The sequence below is a fragment of the Numida meleagris genome, chromosome 16 (assembly GCF_002078875.1).
Source record: "Numida meleagris isolate 19003 breed g44 Domestic line chromosome 16, NumMel1.0, whole genome shotgun sequence".
Classification (NCBI taxonomy): Eukaryota; Metazoa; Chordata; class Aves; order Galliformes; family Numididae; genus Numida; species Numida meleagris.
The window spans coordinates 1,602,029-1,620,145 of NC_034424.1; the positions used below are offsets into that span (position 1 = coordinate 1,602,029).

General features: G+C 51.1%; 1 protein-coding gene across 3 annotated transcripts in view; it reads left to right on the forward strand.

Moving 5' to 3' along the window:
• LOC110407001 (discoidin domain-containing receptor 2-like) overlaps positions 1 to 18,117 on the forward strand; it is a 53,216-nt gene that overhangs the window by 6,831 nt on the left and 28,268 nt on the right. The window contains exons 1-2 of one of the 3 annotated variants that reach the window (XM_021414164.1): positions 5,835 to 6,119; positions 14,955 to 15,092. In XM_021414164.1, coding sequence (XP_021269839.1) covers positions 15,029 to 15,092 — 64 coding nt within the window. In that variant the 5' untranslated portion in view covers positions 5,835 to 6,119; positions 14,955 to 15,028. Of the gene's footprint in view, positions 1 to 5,834; positions 6,120 to 14,954; positions 15,093 to 18,117 lie in introns of those variants that run through there. The other 2 variants (XM_021414162.1, XM_021414163.1) reach the window with 2 other exon arrangements.

An 18,117-nucleotide genomic window follows, 5' to 3' on the forward strand; every position in this document is an offset into this window, starting at 1 on the left:
GAACCCTGGTTGGAGAGGACATCTGGAGGTCTTCAGCCCGACCGCCTGCTCGAGGTGGGACCGTCTCCAGCATGTGATTGACTCAGCCATGGCTTTGTCTGGCCAAGTCTTGAAAATGCACAGGGATGGTGCAGAGTGCTGTGCCAGACCAGCTTTTGTTTGCTTTTGCTTGAGCTGCACCTACTACACCACCCTACAGTGTGGGTTTAGGTTTGGATTACCTCATCCTGCAGGTTTCAAAACATTTAAGTGAACTGTTAGGAAATGTCCCAGTAGGGCTAATAGTGTGAAATGTATCTAAATCCTTCTGTCTTTTCTGCACTCGCATGGGAAATATGAGCAGATCCTAGTGCTGTTTCTACAGAATCCCGTGTGAGGTGGTTTCCTCACACTGGCTCAGGCTATTGCAGATGAAGCAGTGCTTGCAGGACACATCTCGTTGCTCAGATGAGCACAAGAGTGTTTTCCATGCAGCATCAGTTACGGGGTGTGCCCAGACGGGATAAAGGCTTGGCACGGGCACTGCGAGCATCCCCTGCCCTGGGGCAACACGTGGGATGGATCCGCGTGGGCCAGCTGTGAACCCGAGCTGAGGCCACCCATACACAAGGCATGCTGCTGCCTTTCATCTGCCCTCCCCAGCCCCTCGCAGTGTTTTCCCCGGAGTCCACATTCATTTCAGAAAAACACGAGGTCATGAGTTGAGCCTGCCCGCTGGAGCGCCCATCTGAGCCGCCCATCGCGTCATGAGTGCTAATGAGAGCAGAATGGCTCTCAACATCTGAGAAATAAGCTTGCCTCCCGAAATGCCACAAGCTTTAGAAAGGCGATGACGGGCATGCAGTGAGGCCAGAGCAGGGGCCTCTTGTGTCATCTGGGCTGGGCTGCTTTCTTAGCACAAAGCTGGGGATTGCAACATCCCTGCGCTGCCTTGGGCTGGGATGCGTCGGTCTGATGGGGATCAGTGCTGGGGGTGAAAACATCCTGAGCTTCTGCTGCTGGACTGAAAAGGGACCATGGCCTGTGCTTGCCATCCTCTTGTTAATGGGGAGACCTGAAACAGCCTGCATGCTCACAGCATTAAAGTGAGAGCTCTGTGAGCTGATGGGATCATCACGCCGTCCTCTGCTATGCGCTGGCTGGGGCTGTGTGTAGTGGTCCTGTTTCAGTGTCGTGGTGCTGTGGATGGTTCCAATCTCTGCCTTATGCCCTGTGGAGAGACCCCTAGGTGTCCTGCCCATCCGAGCTGCGCACAGAGAGCCTACCCAGGCCTTTTGCTCGCATACCAGGCAGTGAAAAGGGCTGGGAGCGCTGGCTCCTGCGACCTCCTGGTGGTCCAAAGGTGGTGGTCCTTGCTGAGGAATTGCAGCAATGTGGCCGCTCCTGCTGTCAGCTGCTGTCTGCAAGCTGACTTGGGCCAGAAGTGCAGAGGGCAGGTTTGGGGTCATATGGCTAGAGGGTTCTGGAACAACAGCTACAGAGACATCAGTAAGAGCCTGGCTTCACCTGACAGCTCTCGTTCTGACCCGTCCTTCTGTATACTAGCAAGTGCTCCAGGGGTCTGTGCTGTAGGAGCTGAGCACAGCCCCTCCAATTTTGCTGTCTCCATGTCCCCTGCAGGGAAAAGCAAACGGCATCCCACATGCTGCTGCTCCTTGCTGATGCTTAGTCTGTACTTATAGCTTTCTGGGCCTTTCCACTCACCTACTCTGGGAGAAAATCTCCAGTGAAGGCAGCCTGTTAGCTGTTCTGGGTCTGGAATACATGCTCAAACGTTGGTCTTCATGGTGCAACCTGCACAACAGAGATTCACTTTAGTGACTTCTGGGAGAGAAACAGACATAAAGATTGAGATAGGGCTTGGCTTAGGAGCTGTGCAGCTCCGCCATCATCTCTCCCTGCACTTTCCTCCTTGCTCCGAACTCACTGCAGAGCTGGAGGGCAGAAAGAGCAGCGTGCTGTGGCAGGGAAGAACATGTGTGAACAATGCTCAGAGTGCTGTTGCGGGATGCCGGAGGGTACATGGCTCACTGTGCAGGCGAGCAAAGAGGCTGGAGACGTCCCACTTGGGCAGGTCCCGGTGTCCAGGGATAGGGAGGGATGGCTGATTGTAGATAATGTTTTTCTCTGCTCCTTTCTGACAGTTCAGTCAGCAAAGATGGCCAAGGGAAAGTGTTTACAAATGTCTGTGCTGAGCACTGCTGTATGCCAGGAGTTTACTCTTCGTCTGGGTGATGTCTTCGCTGTGGCTTTGTCAGTACAAGTGCAGCTAAGCTGATCTTGCTCTGCTTGTTCTGACCTGCAGGTGTAAGTCAGCACAACTCGCCTTCTCTCTGCTCTTGTTCCCATCTTTGAGACAGCCCAAAACGTAACAGCTGAGGAATGTGCTTACAAATAGAGCAAATAGAAGGCTGCTAGGTGCTGCTGCTTGAAACTGAACTGATAGCACTCCAAATGAGAGAGATTTTGGGAGCTAGGGAGAAAGAGTCCCTCCTTCATTCACTCTCCGGGCAGCCATTCCCTTCCCTGGGTGGCAGAGTGGTGCTGAGCCCTCTTCTGCTCCGTGTCCCAGCGGAGACCATGCTCTAAGAAATGAGCTGCTGAGTGCTTCCTTCCAAGCCCTGTTGTTTTCTGTACTGTTTGGGACCTCATGAATCTGTGCATGGCAAGGGTCTGTCCCATGTCAGGCATCTGCACGTCACCGTGTGCACTGTCTTGTCCTTCCATCGTCCTGCAGTGCACCTCTGGGCAGCGTGTCATCTGTCACTGTGGTCTGACAGTGTTTTTTGGAGGCTGTCCCGCACACCTCCCACTTTCCCTTCCCCCCCGTGCCAAGTTCTGCTCTGCCTCCCTCCCTTCCCAGGTGTGTGGCTGGAGGCGGTGTGCGCTGTAGTGGAAGGCTGATAGCAGAGCGTGGCTGAGCACCGCCGGGGGGCTGGGTGCGGGGTGTAAGGAGAGCACTTGTGCAGCGGGCTCCTGCACTGCAGCAGAAGGGCATGGAAAAGTGAAGGGGGGAGCTGGCTTCCACCGCCTCTCCCAGGAAGAATAAATGGTATAAATGGTGTTATTGCAGCGGGCCCAGCCTGCATGGTGGGACTGTCCCTGCTCTTCAGCCCCCTCATCCCTGCTCAGCCAGAGGTGCTCTTCTGGCCTTCATTTCTGCAACGTGATCGTGTGGCTTTTCTTCCTCGGGAGCTTTGTGCACCATAAAGAGGGATCTTCTGAGTTGTTCAGTGCTGTCAGTCTGCCTTCAGCTGCTTATAAGTTGTTTTTCCTTTAGCACCAGTGTCCATTCACTTACTTCTCCCAGTGCCACCTGATGGTGCAGCAGCCACGCCAGCTTCCTGATTGTGGTGCAAATTGCTCCAGTTCACCAACCATGAATTTCAAATCTCTGCTTTGTTGCTCGGACTCCCCCAGGTATTGATGTTATTTTTAAACACCAGAGGAAAAAAAAAGGTGCTTTTAAGCCTGTTGAAACATGCCTGGGTTGTAAATAATTAACAGTACTTTCAAAGCATTATATTTTTAATTTGAGAGCACCTTTTCTCTCTTCTGATAATGCTCCCAAAATGTTTCTGGGTCGCAGGATACCACATGGGCACCTCCAAAACAGCCAAATTGCACTGCAGTAGAATAAACAAGTTAATGTCTAAACTTGTATATGGAATGTAAGAATCTGCTGTTGGGTCTCCATCTGTTCATCGGTCTGATCTTTGCTGAAGCCAAAAACAATCCTTTGGAAATTAACGATGCCAGCCCTGGCCTGCACCAGTTCTGCTTCCTTGCAATTTGGAAACCTGCTCATGCTGCAGAAAGCAGTTCTGTGCAAAAACCAAAACAGGGTCTGTTGATGTTATTTCTAGTCCTTTGAGAAAGATGACTTACCGGTCACATGTGCTGTATGAGGTCATTAGGAAGCCTCTCAAATACACAATTTGAGAACTGATGATGCCATGGCAGAAGTATGCTCCCTCTGCGATGTGAGATGCAGAGCTCGCTGAAATGCTTGAGTTTGTAATAGCTTTGAGTGGGATCTGTTATCGTGCATATTTGGGCTCATTCCAGTGGAAAAAGCACTGTTTTCTGCTTTGCTTTATGCCTAGGATTGATTAGTGAATGTACACGGTGGGATAAAGTTGCATTTCAGAGGGCATCCAACAGAGAGACTGTTGCTGTGCTGAAGGCGAGCGAGTCCAAGTGCCAGCTCAGCAGATTTCTGAGCAGTGCTTTGTGCCTCCGCGGCACCGGCTGTCCGCTGGGAAAGCAGCACTACAAGTCGCTGGGTCCTTGCTCCTCCCAGTGCTGCAGGGGAATGGTTTTTTTTTTTTTTTTTTTTTGCTAGGCTGTTCATGTTCCTTCTGTGATGGGCGTCTGCTTTGTGATGCTGCTGTTGGGGTCCCTCCTGGCTTGCTTGCTCTGGATTCCCAGAGCTGCCTTCTGCCACTAACTGCTGCCTGTCATCCAGCAGGGATCCTGTTGGTCCCAGCTTGGTCCAGCCATGCTGATGGGGCAGATGCCCTTATTCTGGCAGAAGAGTGGGTCCTGCGTGTTTGATCTGAACCAGTTGCACCCGTTTGGGGTAGGGCTTCCCAGGCACAGAGACGTCTCGTGTCTGTGCTTCTCCAGCTATTGCTGGTCATGTGCTTCTGCCCCAAACTGTGAGTCCTAGTGATTGTCCCATTATCTGAGCTGATTAGTACACTAAGACATGGGAAAATTTCCCAAGGGAGTGAAAAAAGTAAATCATTTTCTCAGTACAGAGGTGAATTGTGTAGCTGAGATGGGGCAAGGAGGGAGGGAGGAAAACAGAGCAGGGAAGCATCTGACTTGCCCATGTGACATGCATCACAACTCAAAGCTTTATTTTCCAGTTCAGATCTGGTGTGGGCACGGCGTGGCTCATGTTTCTCTGTAGTGCAGAGCCCTCCTGCTTTCAGTCCTGCCTATAGAGGTACGTGGGGCAGGGGTTTGATCACACAGCGACAGCAGCACACTCAGTGTGGCTCCGTTTCCCAAAGCATGGCGTCACGGGAGTGTCCCCTTCCCCTGGCGCTGTGCTGGTCCCCGCTGCTCCTGCAAACCCCAGTCCTGAGCTCTCCTGGCAGAGCCCAGGGATGGGGATGCTGATGCTCTTAGGGTTCCGTGTGCTGGTTCCGAACAGACCGTGGAGGAGCAGTGTGGGGCCAAGTAGTTTTGCTGCCCCTGCAGAACCTCAGCTATGTCGCCTGCCAGTGAGGGTCCTGCAGTGATCCCCCCCCACGTGCTGCCTGGTATTGAGCTTTTTGTTTTCTCTTTCTTCCTGTATTTCTAAAAGAAAAGGAGGCAAATGCACAATCTGCAAGCCTCGCTCAGGAGCAGCAGCGCTGTGCTGCTGAGCTGAAGGTGCCTCTTGCCCTGTGCTCACCACTGGGCACTCCTTCTTCCAGGACAGACTCCAGCAGCAAACCCCAGGTGACCGAGGAGCTCTGTGGCTGCGGTGACCCTGTCATCTGGATGTAATAAGTGACGAGTTACACCTCTGCTTTTAACCTTCCCTCATGGACAGCCGAGGTTGGTGAAGGATTTTGCGCATGTTGCAGAGACGGCCGTGTCTTTTCTTGTTCCTGTCCGTGTTAAACAAGAAGGTGCAAGCTGGCAGTGCAGGGCCGGGCCTGGCCTGCTTCTGAGACTACACGGGCCCCGCTTCCTGAGCAGGAGAGCTGCTTTATGTTGTGGTTTTACTAAATGAATTCAAAGCTTGGCCTTCCTCCAGGCTGAGCCCGGGCCGAGTGCCAGCAGAGCAGCCCCTGGGGAGAGCGCTGGAGCGAGGAGGGGCCGGCGGAACAGGGAAGAGCAGAGGAATCCGAGGAGGCAGATCTGCCTCGCTAACAGCTCCCTTCCCATCTGCCCGGTCGGGAGTTGCTATAGGAACTGCGCTGATAGAGGCAGGGCCATCTCTCGGGCCCGTCCGTGCGCGCGGAGGGAGGGAGCAGGGAGGAGTTACTCAAGTTTGAACAGATCGTGCGTGCTGGTGGAAAGCTGCAAGGAATGTCGAGAGGACAGCCTGGCTCGGGCGATGGGGCGCAGAGGACGCGTTGTGCTCGTTCCCCGCGCTCGGCAGCCCCCGAGCGAGGCAGGTAGGGCCCTCGGCTCCGCTCCGCTCCCGGCCCACCGGCGGCCCTCGGCCCCGCGCCGTTCCACCCCGAGCCGGCGGCAGCGCGAACGTGCTGGCAGCGCCGCGGGCTGTGGAGGTGGCGGGGCTGGGAGCCGAAGCTTTGGGCCGTGCTGGCGGAGGTGGCTCTCGGCCCCGCTTTCCTTCCGTGGCTGCGGGGGGACGCGCGGAGCTGGCGTTGGGTTTACGGCGGGTTGCGTCCGCAGGAAGGGGCCGGGGGCGGGCGGAGCTGGGGCTGGCAGCAGGGTGCCCGTGGCTCCGGCCCCGCGTCCCAGGGGTGCGGGCCTCCCTGCCCCTCCCCACGGCGCTTCGTGCCGCCCCGGGGCCCTGTGAGCCTTCTTCGGACGCACCTCGACGCAGAAGGATGCTGCTGCTCGGCGTCCTGGCGAGGGTTAACCGCGGGGCTTTCCCGTAGCAGTCACTCCTGATGAGTGTGATTACTTCCCTGGTAAACCCCTTTTTTCAGGTGCTGAGAACTTTCCCAGTCAGCCCCGTTCCCACCGGGGAGCCTTCCAGGGTTGCTCTCTGCTCCACGGGTTTTTAGTTAATAGCTTGGCTGAAATTTCATCCACTCTTTGTGTGTTGCAGAGGACAATGCGTTAGTGGGCTTTTATTTTTTTTTTCTCCTAAAAAAGAAGCGGCTAGTGTTGCTCTCTCTGCAAGAAGCTACTGAAGACTGCACAGCCACAGAGATCCCCCCGTGACACAGGGAAACCCAGGAGCCCGGCTGCGGGCAGGCACAGGACAGCCTGACCTATAGCAGAGAGCTCTCTGCTTGCGTTAATTACAGGTTTGCTTATTACCTGCCTGGGTGAGGGCTTGCAGCCAGCAAACCTCGTTTGTTGCTCTGCTGATGGAACCGCAGATGTTCTTACTGGGGAGATCCACTTCCCGTATTTTATTGAATGAATCCCGTGTTGCTTTGTGGCAGCGTGTCCCGGAGGCTTAACGTGCGTGGTGTGCTGTGGAATTTCATTTCCTTTATTTTAATTTGCTGTTTTTAATTTCAGTCTGTTTTCAGTGTGGAAAAGAGGTAAATGGGATCCTCTCTTTGGTCTAGACATCGTTGTTTCATGTATTTTATTTTTCTTGTGATTTCTCATATTTCTCTCCTCATTGCCTCAAACAGTCCCAGGACTTTCAGCTTTTCCTACACCTGCCTGCCTTCCCTAATCTTATTATTTCTCTGAGCTCTTTTTTGTGGCCTGTCTTGAAAAAGATTCCATCAGGCTCTGCCATTCTGCCTTTCCATGGCCGTGAAATGCTGCGAGAGCTTTCTCAGTGTCCTTGTGTTTTGCTTTGTTTATAAACAAACCATTTGGTTTGATTGCTTGAAATACATTGCGGTAAGCAGAGGATGCTCTCTGAACTGTCTGCAGTCATGCTAGGTATTTTGCTGGAACATTGAGTTAATTAACATTTCATCTCCGTGTGCAAGAAGTTAAACTTGATCTTTTAGAGTTGTACCAGTACGTAGCAAACCCTGCAGAACGCAGGGCTGCCTGAAAATCCTTGCTTGCTCTCCAGGCTTGCAGCAGCAATTCAGCTCACCCCGAAGCATTGCCCCTCTCTGCTCCCATCTTCGCCGGGCACTTCCCCAGCTAAATTTGGAAAGTGCTTTGTAGTAAACACAGCTCGCCAAGTGGCGTGTAGCAGCCGCGTGCAGCCAGGCTTCCCATGCTGTGCCCTCTGAAGAAGAGAGCCGTGCCATAGAGCTGCCTGCACCCGTGGAATGCAGTCTGTGATAACAACCTGTGCTGCTTGCTGTTGGAAACTTGCTCCAGCTTGGTCTCCATAAATGTGTGGCACAGCTCGCTTTTCACGCTGGTAAATGTTTTGGGGGAAGATGACAGCAGTGCTGTAATGATGAGGTCAGTGACAGGTGCACGGGATTTTCATTTTCTGAATGAAGGGACGTTTTACAAAACCCATAAAATGCAGCATTTGGTAGTGTTAGCATTGCTGCAGTGCTCTGATGGAAACTGGGTTGCCAGCTGAACTAGTAGGAGTTCCAGCGTAGAGTTTGTTTTCCTTTCCACTGAACCATCTCTTAGGGCTTGGCTCCCACCCTTGCACAGCCCAACTAGCAGCTCTCAGCTTGGGGCTGGATGCTCCACACTGCTGTGCGTGTTGTTTGTTTCCCTTCTGCTTTTGCAAAGAGACTGGTTGGCCTGGATGTCTTTTAAAAAGAATCCGGTCTGAGCAATCTGTGGAAGTGTAGGTAGGGAGCTGTAACTGTGGGCTGGGTTTTCTGGAAGGGAGCAATTAATAGCAAAAGCTGATTATAACTGAAAAAAACACAAACGTGGCTCAGGGCAGTGAGAAGTGCTTTGATATCTGTGTAGATATGTGTAGACGTGCCCTAGCACATCACCCAGCTGGTGGGTAAACACCCTGATGGTGGTTTGGATGGGCAGACTCTGGGCACAGAGAGTCTGAGCACCCTGAGCAGTGCTGGTGATGTCTGGTCTTTGCCATCAATGTTAGCACTCCTTTCCCTTGTAGCTCTGCTGAGATGGTACCATCCCAGTTTCCATTCGGCTGATCCATGTTTCGTTGATGAGGCTGATTTACAAAGTGCCACCTGATAGCTCTCAAAAATAGAAGCCAGTGGGAGCACGATCTGTGCTGTGCAACAGGGCTGCTGCCATACCCTGACCTCTGTGGGATGAGCTTTGCTGCTCCCTGGTTCATCTTTAGGGAAGACAGGGTGCAATCAAAGCCTGGGAGCTGGGGGAGCCTCAGTCCCTGGAGGCTTTTAAGCCCTGGCCAGCCAAAGGCATGCACCGCTGCTGTGAGCTTGGTGCTAACCCTGCTTGGAGCAGCAGAGGGTCAGTGCTCTTCCCAGGAGCTATTCCAGCCTGAAGGGCTCTGTGCCTCCGTAACCTGAGCTCCTTCTGAGTGCAAGTTTGAGCACTGTTAAGTAAAAGGTTATGGTGGAGCCCCTTGAGAATGGGGAGGGAGGAAGGTGGTTTAGATTGAGTGCTCTTAATACTCCATCTGTCATCTGTGTGGTTAACATGTCATATAAATGGTTGCTATGTGAGCCTCGGAGCGGGAGATGGTAAGGCTGGGAGGAACGTTGTGAGCTAGTAGTTGTCGTGCTTTAAAGATTGTTTTTTTTTTTTAAAAAAAAAAGTAAACAGCCTTGAAAAAGAGGGGGAATTAAAAAACCTGGAGAGAAATGCCAGTGTGAGGAATAGAGGAGAACTGTATGTGTGCCACTGCATGTTCTGCGTAGGAGGGAAGTTCTGGTAAGGGACAAAGTGATCCCGGTGCTTGGGCAAGCAGGAGGAGATGGTCAGAGCCTTCTGTTCATGTCCATTGCCTGTTCTCCTGCTGTCCCAGCATCACAGTATGGTGAACTGCATTTCCTTATCTCTGGCTCTACCTCTCTGTTTCCTATTTTGGCCTGGTTAGCTTGATGGATTGTGTTGCATTTGTTCATTGATGCTTAAATTTGGTGTGAAGTGTTGACATTTGGTTTTTGAGGAAGAGCTCTGAGCAGTTTCCCAAGCTGAGGACACCCCATTGCTGTGGAACCAGCCCACAGGCAAGAGGGAAATGCTGGAACATTTGGGGGTGTCAAACTTGCCCAAACTTCCACACCTCTCCCAGGCTGCAGCTGAGGCTCTCCTTTGTGCTTGGAGCCATGAGCTGAGCCTTCACTGAGTGTTGGATATCCACCATGTACAAGTGCCTGGGATATGGCTATTTTTTTTTTTCCTAAAATCTTGCAGCAGTGAGGGGTCGCTTTCTTTTCCCCTGACAGCCTCATCAGATCTTTGGCTGTGTTGTAGAAAGGGCTCAGAGCCTCCTCAGCTTTTTGAGAGCTGCATCACCAACCTGGAGGTACACGAAGCATACCAGACCTCCACGGTCTTCTGCCACAGGCCCCTGTCTGGTGTCCCTGTCCCTACACCATGTGCCACGGTGCAGCATTGTTGGTCACTGAATGAACCCCATGCCTTCTCTGCTAGGGGCACATCTCCAAATGCATCTTGAAGCTCACCCTGAAGCTTACTGCTGCTCACTTCTTCTGTTAATGCCTCTTACCTCCTGCATCTTGATGAACCCCAACCCCTTTCCCTGAAGTCTGGTTGCTGTTACCTGTCCAGCCACGTCACCCACAGCTGCATGGGGTCCGGCGCTGCCTCGTGTTCCCCACTGCCCACCTGACACTGCCATGGGGTTCTGGTCTCCCTGGCCATCTCCTCTTGGTCCCACATTTCCTCTTGGAGCCCGGCATGAGGCTGGCTGCTGGCCGGCCCAGCTCCCCCTTAGTGTCCAGCATGCTGGTCTTTGGTTTCCGTAGTGCTTGGTCTGTCCTGGTCCCACCTGTTTGTCGTGCAAAGATCTCTTCTTGTGTTATCTCCAGAGCTGGCTGTAGAAACCATGCTTTGGGTTTCCTTATGGGAAGACTTGTCACCTGCTTCTCACGGGGCCCAGCACGCTGCTGTGGGGCTGCTGCCATCAGGTAACCCCATGGTGCTGGGGTGGATGGCCTGCCTCTTGGGCCAGGGATTCTGATATAACTTGTGCATTTTCCAATCTAATGGCAGCTGGCTTAGCTAGAAGACATTGCCTTTCCTTACGGCGTTTGTCCCTGTGCGCTCTGAGCGAGGCAACAGAAAAGCCCCACATTGTTCTGGAGCCCTCGAAATGGCAATCACACCTGCCAGCCTCTTTCTCCAGGCTTCAGATATTGCCCCAGTTAGCAGCTTTGCTGCTTCCTCCTTGAATGCCTCTAGGACCACTAGGATGTAATGTCCAGCCGTCCTGACCGTTCCTGAACCCCCTCTGAGGATATTTCAATTCCGGATAGATCCTCTTGTTACACAGTGTACGTTTCTCCCCCACCTATGAGCCTTGGTCATGACCACGGAGTATCTTGGCACAGAGCTGGGCATCTTTAATGGGATTCCTGCAACAAACCCAGAGGTCCCACTCCAAGGTAATGATCTGCAGAGGAACCAGTTAAAACAAATGGCTGTTTCAGTCGGGATCTAGAGAGGCTTGCAAACACGCCAGACCTCCGTAATGGATCTCTGGAGGGAGAATAGTGCCTGGAGGAGCTCCAAGTCCCACCTTCTTCATGCAGATCGCTACAGAACAGCTCCCTCCTGCGCTCGCTGTGCTTGCAGGGCACACTGGGCGCTGGGGCATGGCGAGCTGTGTTGTTGGAGAGCTGGATTGGGTGTTCAGACACAATATCTGCTGGGTATGGTGGGAAAAAAGCTGCCCACCGTTGCATTTCTCAGTGAGTTTTTCAGCAAGTAGATTTTTTTCCACTCTCACAATGATTGTAACAGGATTTTATTCTCCTGCAGCCAGCTGTAAGCAATTAGCAACTTGATCCATTCAGTCCGAGGACAGAGTTTAACACTTTCTTGCCTCTGTGAGGATGTTGCTAATCCTGTTTTTGCTGGTTTCAGGCTTGTGCTGTGGTGTTGCCACTCTGTATGCACGTGCACAGGTCAGGAGGAGAGGCACCATAAAGCGAGGGACTGTAATGCAGCTGTAAGAGCTATGAGGAAAAGTGAAAAGTCAACCCAGAAAAAAATCATTAGGAAGATGATTTCCAAGCAGTTTGCACAGAGGCTTGTATTTTGTAGTGTATTCCAGTGTGCTCTAGCACATGGAAGCGTGCAGTTTGGAAATCAAATCTGCTACCAGCTGAGATTTAGCCTCAGCAGAAATCAACATCAATAGTTGTTCAAACAGCAGTTTCCAGGATGAAGAGCTCCAGAGTGGAGCCGAGGCTCCTCTAAATTATGAGACAGGAGTGGAAAAACATCCTGGTGTCTTGCTCAAGGCACCCGCAGTTGCAGTAGGGCTTGAGAAGATGAGGAGTGATGCTGCTTGCTCCCAGATACGCACAGTGGTGGTCCAGGACCAGGAACTAAGTGTGCTTGGATGAAAAAAGTAGTACAGCCTGAACCCAGCTGCTGGGATCCCCACATAGGGCTCATCTGCTGGAAATATTTCTTCACTGCCCAGTACAAAGGTGAGGACTCTTCTCACCTAACTGTGGCCATCAGGGAGGGATGGGGCTTGTCCAAGCCAGCTCCTTGTCTTCTGTCTGCCATCAGTGGTGATGGACGCATCCCAGAAGGGCTCATCCTGCTTATTTTGGACACTCTTTGGGTAAGGGAGTGGAAGCAGGTATCTCCAGGCCAAATGCAGAGCCAGCTTTCATAGGCACAGAGCTGCAGGCAGGTGAGCTCTAGAGCCAGCTCAAACTTTCCTAGGCTTTCCTGGAGACCAGGCTGGCCTTGATGGCCACATCTTCCAGTTTCAGCTTGCAGTTCCCTTAAGACACACCAGTTTTGTGTGACCTGCTGAGCACCACATGCCCCTCAAGTCCTGGGAAAGGCCCTGGTCTATGGGATAGAATGGGAGAGGTGGCCCATGTGCTGCCCCAGCCCATGCTGTTCCTCCAGCACTGGCTGCTGGCTCCTGGCTGGACTGGTATGCTGCTTGGGCATTTCTGCGTGCCTTCTCTTGCTCTCCCCAGCTCCCTCTTCCCTCTTGTTGTCTCTTGTATACTGATCACTGTGTTCAGGTGGATACACGACAACGTGGCTAGACAGATGACCACACGATAGGTTTGATTTAGGATATGTGGTCTTTAGGTAAATGGACACCTAAATAATGGTATTTGTTCTGTACCTGGTCAAGTGAGATAATTTTGGATGATGTTGCTTTGTGTGTTGCACGTCACATGTATTATATTGTAGGGATATTGGTGGCTGTTGTTGTGACTTGAGAGTGACAACCTCAGCACAACTCTTGTCGAAAGGCAAAGTCCTTATGCTAAGACTTATTACCTCTCAGTGCCTGAGAATGCCAGGGAGCCAAGGCATTTGAATGCTTAAAATCATGTTTGGGATTGCACTCATTTCTTGTTTTGCCTCAGCAGGGGACTCTTGTCCTCACCTAGCAATAGGCAATATCTGTTTCCGTGCTCTTTGGCCGTTAACCCTGGCTGACTGACAGCAGACCTTTCCGGAGTGTTGTGGTGGGAGCTGGCCTGTGTCTCCACAGATGCCTCATCCTTTCCTGCTTGCCAGGATGTCTTCATGTTCTGAAGTGGGTGATGAGGATGTGGAGCATCTGTGTGCTTGTCCTCTGCCAGCTGAGGACTCCTGTACAGCTGGCAGCTGTTAAACCTCCAGCTGAGGGGCCACCTGGGAGATGTCTCCAAGTTGCTCTTCTCCTGCCAGGACCCCCTCAGGACCTGGCAGCTCTGTTACAGCATGGGGACACAGGGGAAGGAGCATCCCCAGCCCAGGCTGCGCCCTCAGAGCAGAGCTGCTCTGGGCTGTGCTCAGGGCACCTCATGCTCCTCCAAGCAGTTCTCTGCTGTGTCTCTATCACAGGAAGCACCCTTGCAGTTGTGAGGTTTTTGCCTCTTGCTCGTATTGTCACGTTGCTGCGCACGGCACCCATCATTAATTCCCCCTCCCACATCAAGTTTGGCTTTCCCAGGAAGGCCCCTAGGTTGGTTTTCAGGCTCAGAGGCATTCTTTCTGATGGAATGAATGCAGCAAGGACAATGGCCAGTAGCAAATCCTTAGGAAGGAGAATAAAAACAGGGCAAGCCTCAGTGATTCTAACCCTGATTTAGCTCCTGGGCGTCTAGCAATGCGCAGCTGGGGGATTTCCCGAGCCAAAGGTTTTACCTTCAGATTTAGGAACCAGTGGTGCATCTTTGTTGTGAATAAAGCCAATTGTTTGGGTATCCATGGCAACTATAGGCTGTGACTTGTGCGGCTTAATTATGTGGGGTGGGAAAAATAGTCCTTTGTTAGAAATCTCTGAGCTAATGGCTTCTGATGCTCTGTCATTCCTAAACGTGTATGTGCACTGGCATGGTGATGGTCCCGTCCTTTCCTTAAGAAATCCTAACATTTTTTTTTTTTTGCCTTTTTAATACCACTCTGAGGATTCTTCAGCAAATACTCCTTGGCTCTGGTGACTTTTAATTTATTGGTTTGTTCTGTTTTCTTCTCTCCTAACATTTAAGTATGAGACAGACCGTCTAACCTGCCTTCTCTAAAGCAGTGTTCCAGGATGTGAACCTCCTGAGGCAGTTCGTAATGAATGTGGACACAAAGAATTAATGTAACCTCACTGATAGCACCTTGAGGAACACGAGGTCACACCATGGCTTTCCACTGAAATTGCCAGAGTTTAAGCCCTTTGCTATTTTCTTCATTTCCAAACAGGAAATTAAGTGTACTTGCATGTGTGAGTGCACATGCTCGTTTGGCAGCAATGCGGACATGAAGGGAGAGATGATTTTCACCCTGGTTTAGACATTTATCTCCAAATTGTGACAAGTTTCGGGTATTTGGGGTGGGCAGTTGGTGTGGATAGAAGTGTATATCTGGGTGGATAAGCACTGCCTGGGGAACTTGGCTGGGCCATGCAGTTTGGCTGTAGCAGCAGCTTCTGTACTTGTTACTATAATGAGGAAAGCAATTAATAAATGGAGGAGCAGTTACTTTCATTAGTCTTGTTTTAGGGCAGTTGTTGAGTATGTCTGCATTGTAGTTGTGGAGCTGAGCTGGATTACACTCACAGCTCTAGGGATGGCACAGGTAGCCAGGCAATATTAACCCATCAGTTGGCCCCTGGTCAGGAGCTGGATCAGAGCAGGGCTGAGGTCAGGGCACTTCTGAAGGCGTGAACTGCCCAACCCATCACGAGTTGATGGCAGTACAGCATGCTAACCCAGCAGTATGGCCGTCCTGCCTTTGGAGGGCTCTCATCTTCTCTTTGCTTTGTGTTTCAGAAATGTAGACGGCAGCTGCTGCCTGTGAAGGACTCGTGCCCATCTGAGCCTGCGCAGCGTCTCTGACTGCTACCATGATCTTCTGCATACTGCTGCTGGCCTCCCTGCCTGAGCTGTCCGGCTCCGAAGTCAACCCTGGTAGGGAGCTGCCAGGCTGGGGGAGGGCTCCAATCTCCAACTTCCCCTATCTTCGTTCTCAGCCTTTCTTTGCCTTTCATGGCGAATGCATGTAAATGTAACAAATGGGCATAAATTTAATTGCTACTATAGTCCCTGATTGCCTCCCTGTGGACCGTGGTGAATGGTGTACTTTGCTGGTGTGCAACATTTGACAGTTCCAGGAGGGCTCAGGCATGTGGATTTATTCCTTCCAGTGCTTTCAGCAGGCCTGTGTGGAGTTCTGGTTCTCTCTTCATCACTTTGGCTGTGCAACTTGCAGAGCAAACCTGGTTCTAGGCTGGCTCAGAGATACTTTGCTCACTGTGGAAAGCAATTACCAGTTAGCAAAGCACAAACCACAGTTCTGCAGCCAGCAAAGGGGATTCTAGAGAGAGATGTGGGAGGAAACATTTAGAAACCATACCTGTCACAAAGCTAAGCTAGAGGCAGGAGTACAAGCCTATGAGTCCCTGTGGAGGGAACGACCTCTTGTCCTGCAGCACTGAGCAAGTTACAAGTCTGAGAGATTAACAAGATAATGATCTGCAGAATAATGTGAAAATCACTGTAATAAGGTGGCTTCTGCTGGAGACAGTTTGAAATAAATTAGTCTGATCTGTGTCCAGGTTGGCCCAAGGTGTGGTGAGCCAGCAGTGCTGCCCTGGAGGGGCTTGTTGTGTCTGGCTGTGTTTGAAGCACTGTGACTATGTCTGGCTCTGACCCCGCTGCCCCCTGTAGATGTTTGCAGCAGTCTGAAGTTGTGCTGCAGCCACACAGATGTGAAGTGAGGCCCATGGGGGAGCTCAGCAGGTATTTATATGCCTGTTCCCAGTGCCCAGCTTTGAACAAGGGTTGCCAGCTGGTTCTCATTGTTTTCCCTGTACTTCTACTACGTTTAACAATCACATGCAAATCCCTTTAGATGGTGGTAAGTACATAAATTACATGTAGGAAAAGCTCTCCTCAGCATAGGACCTTGGCTGGTAGAGGGGGCTGTGAGCACAAGGCTGTAGTACCACCCTCTGGCAGAAATTTCATCCAAGGAGAAGTGAACATTTAGCTTTGCTAGTACTTCTGAGTTCTGGCTCTGGCTTCCTCAAGAAGCTTTGCTTTCTTAGCTCCCCTAGCACTTCAGCAGCCTGTGTCCCAAGGGCTGTTCCCTGTTCCCACCCAGACACGTGGCCCAGCTGATGCTCCTTGGCTGTGATGCCCACAGGCTTCACTGATTGTCTTCATCTGAGCTGTTCCAGGAGCAGACTGAAGCACCTCCAGAGCCTGGCTGCAGCATTGCCTGTAATGCAGGTGCCCCGTAAACCAAAGGGGCTGCTTTGTGGATGATGCCAGGCCAGTGTGGGAAGGATCCTGTGTTAGTGCTTTTGCCTGGTATCAGGTGTTTGACCTCACTGTAAGAGATGTGATGCTTTTCTCACCTCCTATCTACATGGCAGGAGAGTGTTTCCCAGGGTGCATAATGAAGAGTTGGGGAAGTGTAAGCAGGGGTCTTGGCTCGGTGACCCCTAAACGGAGCCCAGGGATGGCTTTGCATGTGAGGACTTGCATTTTGGTGACAGCTTTCTGCTGCTGTGAATCACAGCTGTGTACAGAGCGCATTCCTCAGCACCAGAGCTGCTCTGGTTTCCATTTGCTCTCTGTATGACATTATTGCAGAGAATGCTGTTAACCTTCAGCAAAGGTGTGACCAGACAGGACTCCCACTGCAGAATCACAAAAGCACTCTCTGCTTTCAAGTGATAGTTCTGCCTTTTTGGGAACTCTTTAGATACTCATCTACAAGTCAGCAGCATAATAACTTTCCAGTAATAGGTCAGGTTGCACTGGTCTGTGATGGGACGGGTATGAGCTTAGACATATGAGGCTGGTTTGGTTTACTAAGCTTACTGTTCAGTATCAGAACAGGCTTACAGCTCTGCAGCGTGGCTTTCCCCAGCTGCCTCTCTGCTCTCTGCAGTCTGCTGCTTCAGAGCTTTCTGAGCTGGCACCTGTGTGTGTCCATTTAGTAGCCACGAGTGCTGTTGCATGTGTGAGTGTGCCTAGCTGGTATCTGCAGCCATGTGAACCTGTGGCATCCATCGAGTGTTGAATAGGCGAAGGATGGATATGTTGGTGCATTGTTTTTGAGCTCAGCTACCTGATCTTCTGATGCCTCCTAGTTCTGGTATTTTGAAAGACATAAAGTAATTGTTCAGGATGTAAATCATCTTTGCCATGCTTTAGTAATCTCTTCTGTAATGAGGCTGTTGGCCTTTCATTGTGCATAATCTGTGCTGCATTGTCTACCATTTGATGGGAAAAGAAAGTAGGGGCTGTGTTCCATATCTGGCCGTGAGAACATACAGTAGTGTAGTGGTGGTTTCTGGTTTTTGTATGCATTGCCATAAGTACTAATTTGCTTTTTTGACTTTACCTGCATTCAGGTGTTTGTAGAACAGTCTCCTGTCTCTATATTGTGACCCTCCTATCCTGAATTACTATTTCAGTCTTTGCTGCATTTGTACATTGAAGTTGTTCTTCTGTTAGTTCTTGTGCTTGCTGCTATTGAATTACTGTATTGTTTTATTGGAGTCATACAGTATTGTGGGAACATTTTATCAGTGGCATCTTTTTAGATTAAATAGTTTGTATCATCAGTAAACGTTGTCACCTCACCATTCATCTCCTCTATGGAACAAAACGCATTCGGTGATACTGTGCCTAGTAAGAGCTGAAGCCAAACAGCTTTTACTGCTGAGCTACTGAAATAACTTCTGCTGGCAGGCATTTCTGCATTAGATCCAGCAGGTAGTTGCTCAGGCCAGGTTTGTTCTGTCTGGTGGTAACAAGAGGTGGGTTTTGTGCTCCTGCCTTTTCCAGGATTTACCGATGACTGTTTTGCTTTTAATTGTTTCATGATTTAATCCCAAATAACTGTATAACTCTTTTTCATCTGCTGTTGATGTCAGTCTGACAAAAATATCTTACTTGCCTGTTTTGAATACTGAGCCTT